The sequence below is a fragment of the Rhododendron vialii genome, chromosome 10a, assembly GCF_030253575.1.
Source record: "Rhododendron vialii isolate Sample 1 chromosome 10a, ASM3025357v1".
In the NCBI taxonomy this organism is placed as follows: domain Eukaryota; kingdom Viridiplantae; phylum Streptophyta; class Magnoliopsida; order Ericales; family Ericaceae; genus Rhododendron; species Rhododendron vialii.
This window is the reverse complement of record NC_080566.1, coordinates 38,834,294-38,845,736: the sequence shown is the minus strand read 5'-3', so window position 1 is coordinate 38,845,736 and position 11,443 is coordinate 38,834,294. Positions and strand designations below refer to the sequence as shown.

Sequence of the window (11,443 nt, the reverse complement as noted above, 5' to 3'; positions counted from 1 at the left end):
TCCAAGGGCGTGACACTGCATTCGGGAGGTTTCTTCATAAACTAATGAGGGATAAGAGACTTCAAGAAAGAGGGAACGTATCACTTTTCTAGGTGAGTGATAGAACTACTTCAAACACATTATTGGTTCTTCTCAAAGGTAATTTGACTGGTTCGATGCTCCACATGTCTCTTGAATATTTGTGAATCAGTTTGTCACTCATTAACTTGTACAAGCCGGCTGTATTCAAAGTTGACATTATTGTCCATCTCTGCTCGGCCACCAATCATAACACAATTTTAGGCAACAACAAACTCAGAAAAAGAAAAAGGAAGAAAAGATTATGATAATCAACATGGAACATAAATGATGCTATAATATAGCCAAAATGAGTGTTTCCATGTCAAAATTTTGTTCAAAAGAAAAATAATTCAAATTAGGATCTTGCACATTGTGTAAATCATGTTCTAAATTGTGCAAGCATAAATCTATATAGAGCTGGAACATATGTCTGGTGTAAATACCTTAGCAGCACAACTCAGAGCATGCAAAGTATAGCAAAAAGGTCAATTTCCATTTTAACAGCAGGATAAACATAATGTCTTTAATTGTAATATTGTCATGAATATTCAGAATGGTTCACAAAGACTCAACTATTTGCAGAAGTCTCAATTTCTTGTGTGATCCAGGAAATACTGAAGGATATGTTAAGAATATGTAGTGATTAACTTTTTTTAAGTGTAAAACACATGGAAGCTACAAACGTTTTTATTAAATTATTTTATTTTGCTATCGAGGGTATCCAAAGCCCTGCCTCGACTAATTGCTCCGGTATATGCAGTCCCCTTGTCCTACATATACCAGGTAATTACCGAAATGCTTTGTGGTCCCTCACCTTCGGTCCACGAACAGAAGTGACAAACATGCAGCAACAGAAATGCTTTGGTCGCTCACCTTTTGGCCTCAACATGCTTCATCGACCTTCTCTTGGCATTCTAATTCTATGTAACTAGGGAGGTCCTTTCCCCACAAGGAAATAGTCTGCACGGCCATACCCTTCGCTTCCTTCTAAAGATCCTATTAGTTCATCAGAGTCATACGGTCCAAAAACACCACCTCTAACAATCCCTTTACTTTTTCAAAACCTTGGTCGGGGAAAAACTACATCAACCAATAAAATAGAGGTCAAATCGGTTGGCGACCAAAATGAAATTCATACAGAGTGATAAAGATCAACATTTACAGCTTTCTACTTTTGCTTTCTTAAGAAGAAAGACACCGGTGGCGCACCTACTGAATCTTACTAGTACACATTCCATGGTAAAAACAAGGACTACATGTATGCCTTGCCTCATCCCTTTCTTTCCTAAGCCCCACAATCTCATGAGCTTGAGCACCGAAAAGACAAATGTTATCACTTCCAACCTCTTGCCTTATTTCCATATAAACTCCATCCAAGGTCCCAATAAAGATGCAACAGTTCATGATAAGCTCCATGTTGCTGGATCCACTGGCCTCCATCGCAGCATGAGATACATACATATATATATATACATATATATATACATATACATATATATATATATACATATATATATACATATACATATATATATATATACATATATATATATATATATATTATCTGGATTGATCGACCATGACTACATAAGCCAATTTCAGCAAAGCACGTCAGGGAAAAATGCATCAACCACATAAGTTAGTTTTCAATGAAAAATCAGAAAGCTCCCAGCAAGTGTTTCCAAATTTCAAAATGGCTAGAAAATATTTAGCTGAAAGCTTAAAGAAACCCATTTCAAATCTACCACTGGAGCAAATAAAATTTAGCCACTATAGTTAGAATCTCTCTCCTAATTCTCTTTGTTCTTGCTACTGCACCTATCATGAATTAAGGGAGCCTATTCTTATGCTCTTGACTGCAGAGCGAGTGGATCAAGGAAACAGCTAAGCAATTGCTACAAATCTTCAATTCTCATCGCTATTACACCTTAAATGGAATTAAATGAGAGAGAAACCAACCAAATTTCCAGATCAATATTTCATACTGGACATGATCGTGCAACTGAATCACTAGCATCAAACAATCAAAGAAGTCCCCTATTTTTAGAGAGCAGCCTAAGTGCCGGGAGTAACTTTTTATACATATAGCTTGGGTCAGATATGTGCTCCATATATCAAACTTGGTTTATTCCAACTCAACCATGTGCTTCCTCACAACCTTAACTCTATATGGAAACGGAGAGGATAAGATATCTGAACAAGAAATGTGGTCCAATTGGATGGCAATCATAAAAAAAATATGCCTTCTGGTTCATTCAATTTTCGCTATGCAAGTCAAGCTGGGTATCCCCACAAGTTCAATTCCAAGCACAGAAACTGAGCTTAATCCCCTCCCCATAATATTCTCAGCTAAGTGACCCAGCCTGAGCTTAGTAAGCCGTCATGGAATCAAGCAAATTTTTGGCAGCTAAGTTTAAACAGCATGATAGTATAGCTTCCAAAAGACCAAAGCTACCATTGCGTTTGGTAACCAAAAGCTCCTGCTACATGATGTTTATTGTATACCAATATTTCATAAGACAAGACAATAGTATGCACAGGTAACCACCGTAGCCGCACTTCAAATGAAGCTCATCACAATGGACACTTCTACCAGCCTTGCTGAACAAGAGGGGCTAAGAAATTGAAGCTAGATAGCTAATTCGGGCTACAGCTCCAATGACAGAAAAACCATTTCATCATCCACTTCTATCAAAATGCAGAAATAGAAGTTAAAAGTACGCAATATGGAGAGAATCGATGCGGTGTGGTTGAAGGCTGACAAACCTACTATAAATAAACACAGGAACACAGAAGAAACAAGTTCACTCTCCACACCTTCAATTACCTATGCATCTTGGAAATCTCAACCTATGCATCTTTTCCAGTTTCCTTTTCCATTTTCAATTCGTGAAGCAAATTTAGTATGGATAATCATAGAGCTTGCATCTTTATGTGTTTCCTTTTACTTTTTCAATCCATGAAGCAAATTTAGCATTGACAATCACAGAGCACAAACTAGATTCTTGATGCAACACGAAAATAGTGACATAAAAGTACCATACAAGCTTCATTCACCAAATCTACCCCATAACCAAACAGAAACAGATATATCATAAACAAGAAATCAAACGAAAAGTACATGCGAGAGAGAGAGAGAGAGAGAGAGAGAGAGAGAGAGAGAGAGAGAGAGAGAGAGAGAGAGTACTAACATGCCCTGGGGTCCAGAAGACCAAGGTAAATTGTAGATGCACAAGGTGGATAATAGGTCATGCGAGTCTTGCACCTAGTGCTGTAGAGTTTTTGGTGATGTGATCACCATAACAACTCAATCTGAAGGATTTACTGCATAGATCAACACGTTTCTTCAAGCCAATCCCTAAGCTTGAAGTTACCTACTGGTGGTATGCACACCATAAGAACTCTCTTTCAACAGGCCAGAGACTATGCAAAACATAATGGTTCACTATACATAAACCTACTACAACATGAACACAGAAACACAAAAGAAATAAGTTAACTCTCCACAACTTCAATTACCCACACATAAAGCATTTACTGCACGACTACCGACAAAACGAATCAACAGTAAAACAAGGATAATAAGTGTTCCAGCTGAAAGGTCCGACCACTACTACAGAACTAACAACTTCACTCACGTCTGTCGCAGCCAATGATAATAGCTAGTAGACGCATCGATCATTGCATATTTACTCCACTAACTTCCCTAAAAGGCAGATGATCCTTCCGAATGCTCTGCCCCCAACTTCCCATTCCTGCACAATAACATTCATTAAAAATAACGAACAACATGGAGGACCCTCCTCAGTAGACTCCAGTGCAGCCAAACAAACATATTCTCAGTGAGAAAAAAGATTGTGCATGGTTTACAAAACAGTGTTACGGGTTGTTGAGAATGATGCATACTCTTGTGCAGTCAAACAAACCTATTGTGAGAGGGAAAGTGAACACATAAAGATGATTCAAAACAATGTTACAGGTTGTTGACTATGATGTCGAAACATAAAACATACATCCCATGAATCATTGAAGTTATAATCTTCTTCGACACAAGTGAAAAGATGAGGATGGAAGAAAAGCAAGAAGAAGAAGAAGAAAGAGAGAACGCAGCACCAGGTGATGTGTTCAAGCACAAAGAATGATGAGGGTCGTTTATAACTTAGGGAGATCTTTGTTTTCTAAAGTGGCCTCTATTATTAGTAATGATTCCTGGTGTTGGCCCAGAAGTCGGAATGCTGTCACCAAAGAAATCATTGAGCACACTCCTACTACCTTGGTCCCTAATTCTGGTCAATCTGATTCTGTGGTTTGGCTACTGAATGCTCACGGGTTTACTATCAAATCTGCTTGGGATAGTATTAGAGAGGTTAAAATAGATGTTACTTGGTGGAAAGTGGTCTGGTTTAAGGCTCATATTCCTCGTTGGGCAATTATTCAGTGGCTGGCTATTCATGGTAGGCTTGCTACGAAGGATAGATTGCAGAATTGGGGTACAGTGCCCAATACTTCGTGTTCTCGGTAATGCATCTCTTGAAAGCCATTTACATCTCTTTTTCATGTGTCCTTATTCTTCCTATATTGTGGGGCAGCTTTTGAGAATCTGTGGCTATAGGAGGGGCTTGATTAGTTTGGATCAAGAGATTGGTTGGGCTAGTCAACATATGACTGGCAATGGTTTGCAGCAGTCTTCGTATAAGATGGTGTTGGCTGCCTCTCTTTATCATATATGGCTGGAGAGGAATAAGCGAGTTTTTCAAGGCTCTCAGAGGGATGCTTTATCTCTTGTCTCAGTGGTGAAGACTGATATCAGGAGTTGTTTGAGTCTTTGGAGGAAGGTGAAACGCAGTGCCAAGAACCAAAGGTTGTGTGCTATGTGGAATATCTCTAAGGCTATTTTCTCCACCGTTTGATGACGGGTCTAAGTATTTTGTTGGTGTTATCTTTGTTTTGTTTGGGTGAGTAGTTGGTAGGCTTTGTTTTCTTGTTGTTGTTAGGGTAGGAGCATGTTCCTAGCCCCTTTTCCTTTTTCTTGGCTGTATGCTGTGTTCGGGGGTAGCTCCTCTGTTTTGTTATAAATTTTTACCTTACCCAAAAAAAAAAAGAATGATGAGGGGGACAGACGGCTTATTCAATACAACTTGGAACACTAATAAACAAGTAAATCTCAACCTATGCATCTTTTCCAGTTTCCTTTTCTTTTTCAATTCACGAAACAAATTTAGTATGGATAATCGTAGAGATTGCCGCTGTGTTTGGTTGCCATTTTACTTGTTTTTGTTTTGTTTTCTAATCATTACTTTATATCTTTCTCCAATCATTACCCTATATCTCCAATTATTAATTTCATTTCTCTCTCTATCTTTCTCCAATCATTACCCCTCCCTCCAATCATTACCCTATTTCTCTCTCTACCCACTACCAAAACTAAATTAAATTAAACTACCAACCAAACAGAGCCTGCATCTTTTCGGGTTTCCTTTTGCTTTTTCGATCCATGGAGCAAATTTAGTATTGATAATCACAGAGCATAAACTTGATTCTTGATGCAACAAGAAAATAGTGACATAAAAGTACAATACAAGCTTCATTCACCAAATCTACCCCATAACCAAATAGATCTATCATAATCAAGAAATCAAACGAAACGTACACATGAAAGAAAAAATCGAGATCTAAGCATCTAACCTGATAGCAACACCAATCCGTAGAACTTAAGGGCTTGACACTCAAAGTAGGAAGATCGACGAATATTGCACTATACGTGGTTTTAGATGTTAGAAAAGGACAGTGGCAATAGATGGCCTTATACACAGCTGGAACTGTTTCGTAAAACACACTCGATCAACTTGAAATCCATTGTTGGGAATAGAGTTTGACCTATTTGAGTTGGAGAAGCTTTGGGAACTTCACACGGTATAAGAACGTAAATACCAACACATTGTCGGGAATGGACTTTGACCTAATTGAGTTGGAACTTTGGCTTTGGCAACTTCACACCATTAGAAGAAATACCAACACATTAGGGATTAGGTGACCATTATGAACTATAATGTCCCCACCCAAAAGGCATGCAACGACTTCTCCCAGTTATAATCCCTTGGGAACCCCTAAAAACACGAATACCCTAGGGCACAAATCCCAATTGCATGCTACTATCTTCAGTTGAATTCCAACGTTCCAATTGTTAAACCACCAAACTAGCAACAGAGATATATGACTTACAAAGAATTGAAAACATAAAAGGGAAACGGCATGAATAATAACTTCCCCTGCCTGTGCCTGGTCTTATCAAAGATAATCCAAATATCAATGGAAAGCATCATCAAGCACTTTGTGCTGAGTATCATCATTCTACCTCATAAACATATTATGGCGCATAGCAAAATGCAAAGGAGCCATAAATTTGGGGAAAGGAAGGAAGCAAGATGGCATGGGGTGTAAACTCACAGCACGGGGCCATGCTTCAGATAAAATAAACTTTCCTTGTTTAACTGCTTGTACCAATGAGAACCTTCTTCCTACTATGAAAGGGAATTACGCATGTTGGATATCCATAGTTATGGTGTATATAATTCTTGATGCAACATGCAAAAGTTAATGATCTAAACCAAGATAATTATACCGCGTGATATATAAACTCCGTTGAGCATTTTATGTCAAAGGTAAATAGATCAACGTCAATATAGTGACAACAGAGGAAAAAAGGAGATAACTAAGTTCATCATATGCTACCTCAAAAACCACACAAAACATAAACAATCAAACTCAGCCATATGTTATGAAGAGAAATGGCAATAAAGTGACAACAGATGAAAAAGGGAGGCAACTAAGTTCATCATATGGTACTTGAAAACACACACAAAATAAACTAAAAACTCCTCACCATATGTTTCACTGAAATGCAAATATGTCACAATAGCTCATGGGATAGAAGATGAATAGACACAGAGGGAGAGGCAAAAGGGGAGAAACCTCTACCAAGCCACCAATCCTACCACAGAACAGAAGCGAGATTTATAATTCCCGAGTAGATGGGACTGGAATCCACCAGAAGGAGAAATAACTCTCAAGAGAAATATTATCAAAGACGAAAATGATTGCAGGCCTTATGCCTCACAAGAATATAAGAGCTGCTAATATCATAGCATTATGTCCTGCATTGGGGGAAACCCTATGATTGTTAGGGGCCTTGAATACGCAACAAGAAAAAGAGAAAAGGGAGAAGCCGAAGAAATACATGGAGACGCAGCTCTAACAAACCTAGGAGTTTGACACATCTTTGCAAGTCCTATTTGTAGAATCTTCAACAACAACAACCGAACCCATGTAGTCCCCAATGTTTGTAGAATCTTCAAAATCCCAAAATGTAAAGTTTGACAAGTAACCTTATCCTAACACTAATATGTATTAAGGCATTTTACCAGGCCATTACCATTACCTAACGCAATGGTAGTGGCGTGATTTTAACATGAAATTGGACCTGTAAGGGTGTAATGGTGCTAGGGAAAGTTGTCGCCCAATTCTTTAAAAACTCGCATCTAGGAACAATTCAAAACCCACTGAAGGCTGCAAGCCAAGCAATGGCCTTCTCCTAATTGAGTCTTGTACTTTGGTTTTGGGTGTGACAAGCTAATATGGGATCAAACCATTAGGATGGAAGGAACAAAGTTCAGCACCAAGGGAGTTCCTTTTGGTGCAGTCACTATGCAGGAAACCGTGGCAAGCGGTGGGCTGTCCACAACAACTTGAAAGCGCAAAAATGAAAGGACCAAACCCAGAGTGCATGGATAATAGTTCAAACAAAATGCACAAGGAGATAGGTATAGGATAGGGAGGGGTGAACTTACAAGACAAAGGCATTGCGCCAATTGATGTCTACTGGACAATCAATGATGCAAGTATTGCAACATACAACGGAAGCCTTGAACCAACCTTGGCGCGAAACTTGAAACTTGGTGCAGCAAACTTTGGTACGACCTTCGGGGAGATCTTTGGGGGTGATAAAGCAGAAGAAGTCACCCTCCAAATGAAGCAAAGTTGGTTCATTAAGAAATTGTTCTTCGAATTTTGAAATGTTATAATACTGAACAAGTCCAGAATCTACATCCCGGGTCTTCATATCTAAGGAGTAGAAATGTCCAAAAGTTGTCCAGTACAGGATGTTGCCAACACTGGTCAAATTGCTAGTAAAGTTGCGCATCTGCTCTGGGGGGCGGAATTCTTCCCAAGTTTGGGTATCCACATGGTAAATATACCGGCAGCAACTCAAGATTATCTTCTTTCCTTCCCCAAGACAGCCATAAACGACAGGGTTATAAACTAAATCGTGCATGAGACTATCATCAGGGAGTGCTGGTAGAGGCTCCCATTTGTTTTTTTCAGGGTCGAGAAACTCAGCCCATGGGCGGGTGGTAGAATTTTTATCTTCCACCATCTCATTATTTCCCCCAAAAACATAGATCTTACTTTCAACAGCCACGGCTTTACAACTACATCTGGCGTTAAGCATATCGGGGCCCTTAATCCAGCCCTCTTGGGTATGATTGGTATCAAAAAGGAATACCTGGTTATGGAATGCCCATTCCTGTTCGTTTTCAGGGTCATCTTGTTCATTCTCAGGATCTTCAAGCATACCACCAAGGGCGTATAAAACCGAGCCAACGACGACAGACGTGTTATAATATTCCGGTCGTCTTACCGACTCCGCTGGAGTAATAACCTGCATTCCAGGCCGCCGCTGCCGCTTTCCGTTCTCATCCTCATCCACTTTGTCATCTCCGATCTTACTTTCTCTCTCATCTAACAAGTCTAACAAGTTGAACAAGTACAACACCGGCCCCTTCTTCCCTTCGGGCCCACGCCCGAGAAGGCAGAGACATTTCTCCATCTCCGTCGCCCTCAACGTCTCCATCTCCCTCGTCTCCGTCTCCGTCTCCGTCTCCGTCTCCGTCTCCGTCTTCCTCATCTCCGTCTCAATCATCTCCCTTAACTCCGTCTCCCCCGTCTCCTCCTCCAACTTCTTCCACATAAGATACATCTTCCAAAAGTTTATTTCGCTCATCCCCCACAGCTCCCACATCTTCCTCTCCCTAATCTCCCTCATCTTCTTCTCCCTCCTCTGCTTCTCCCTCATCTCCTCTACGGCCGCCATCTCCTCCTCTTCAATCTCCTGCAAATCGGAGCTGGATGGCCTAGATCTTTTCCCCCCTCCCTCGCCATCGCCATCTCCGTCAACTGCGACTGCGTCCTGCATGACTGCATCCTCTCCCCCCGCTTCACCATCAGTCCTTCTTTCTAGCTCTAGGGTTTTCGAATCGAAGGGGGTAATCGTCGCGTCTACTACTCCTCCCTGTATGTAGTTTGTGGGGTAAGATACACCTGACCTCCCCTGATATTTCTCTACATTGCAAAAATCTGCCTCCAGGTTTCATAAATGACACAAATTTTCCTTCTTGTTAAGTTTCGGTTACAAAGTTCCCCTTCCGTTAGTGCACTGTTAATGCGTGAAGTCAGCATGTTTCTCACATTTCATTTCCACTTTTGCCCTTATTAGGCACGTGTGCATACATGACCATCTTCCAAAGAAAGATATAAGCAACCTTTTTATTTTCAAAAAATCACTTCAGATTATGGAGTAATACCTTATCACTTAAAAGCAATATATTTAAGTCTTTGTCATCCTGAGATCGCGTATTCAAATCTCACGGAAGTAAATGTTGGGGCCGCTTTGTCCAGTCGTTAACTTCATAGCCTTGAAATTAGTCGAAATGTGCGCAAGTTAACCCGGACATCTGGTCATAAAATCAAATCTTTGTAAATTCAAGGGAAAAAGCATGACAATTGTGAGAGGAACATCTTTTTGGGTTGAACAATTTAGTTGAATGTCTCTTTAAAGAATTACTCATAATACAAGTGCTAATTAGTCTACTGATTTATTATTGACGGGTGACCCAATGAGAATTGAATTGATGCCTCCGTTTCATATTACTTCCCCACTCCCTTAAAAGTGTCTATAAATTAACGTCACTTTCTTCAACCAAGAACCAACCCATAAAAAAAAAACCCAAAAAAAACCTCCATTGCATAAGAATTAATCAGGGTAACGTATTCAAAATCACGAGGCCCAGTCAGAGGGTGTTCCGGTTTTGTAAAAAAAGAACTTTTAGAAAAGAAATGTAATTTCAAACTCAAAAATTATGTGTTTATGCAAATAATTTTTCTACTAATATGGATCTTATTTGATAGATCTCATTGAGATCTCTTAAACAGTGCAAAAAAAAATTGAAAATTATTTTTCATTTTTATTATATTTGAACTTGAAATTACCTTCTTTTTAAAAAGGAATGTTTAAAAAAAAAGCGGAACGAGGCCTCAATTTATGATAGGGTGCATAGTACTGTTTGATTATGTATATACGTTTGCAGAGAAAAACTTCTTTATAGAGTTTTTTGTGAAGAAAATTTTCGGAGCTCAATCTCGGCTGTCCAAAAGTATATTGGATGGTCCGGATTGAAAATAATTTATTAACGTTAACGTTAATAGATTATCAATTAGCGGTAATAGATTGTTTTTAATTCGGACCATTCAAAACACTTTTGGACGGTTGAGATTGTGCACCTCCGTAAAGCGGCTGCATGAATAAGTATCTCTCATGTTTGCGTTTCCTCAAAAAGCTTATGATAGTTAATTATATATATGTATTCTATCAGAAAATCTGGCATACGTTGACCCGGAAAATATATCATTCGAAGTACTTAAGTTTGACTTCAATTACCCTTTGAACTAATTGAAAAAAAAATATGACTCCAGCAATGAAACTATCGTTCAGCTACAATCAGGACCCAAAGAACAATCAAATGTTTCTGACTAGCTAAAATTCCAAATTTACTACTAATATTAAAATTTATTTTTTAAGAAAAATACCCGAAACAATGCGGGGGCCGTGGCCCCATATGCCCCTCCGTTCATCCGTCTCTACAACGGAAGATGACACCACCTAAAGATAATGCCCCAAATGATTTGCTCCACAGTCATACTACTACCATGGATCTTCACATCTAACGCTTGGATATAATCATATTTTTCTATGTTAAAAAGAACGAGGCACTACTGAAGCAAACGCAAACTAATAGCTTTTTTCTTTCTGGGGGTGACTTTTTATGTTGACAAACTTAAGTGGAAAATGAGTAAAACCGGCTTGCACTTGTATATTATTAGATGGTTAGCTGCTTGCTTTTGCCAATTCGTGCGAGTTGCTCGTTTGTTTTGTGAGCCTATTCTGTCCAAGATTAAGGATTTGGATTACATTTGCTTGTTTTGGCTTTTTATGTTGAGAAACTCAAGGGAAAAATGAGTAAAACCAACTTGCCTTTTCCTCTTCTTT

At 39.2% G+C, this 11,443-nt stretch overlaps 1 protein-coding gene across 1 annotated transcript; it reads right to left on the bottom strand.

The window, feature by feature from the left end:
- Positions 1-3,370: 3,370 nt before the first annotated feature.
- LOC131302560 (uncharacterized) lies at positions 3,371-9,532 on the bottom strand. The gene is made up of 2 exons (XM_058329258.1): positions 7,908-9,532; positions 3,371-3,815 (listed from the first exon to the last, which is right to left on the bottom strand). The coding sequence occupies exons 1-2, from the start codon at positions 9,311-9,313 to the stop codon at positions 3,767-3,769; spliced, it is 1,455 nt and encodes a 484-aa protein (XP_058185241.1). The 5' UTR covers positions 9,314-9,532; the 3' UTR covers positions 3,371-3,766.
- Between the last annotated feature and the right edge of the window lie 1,911 nt (positions 9,533-11,443).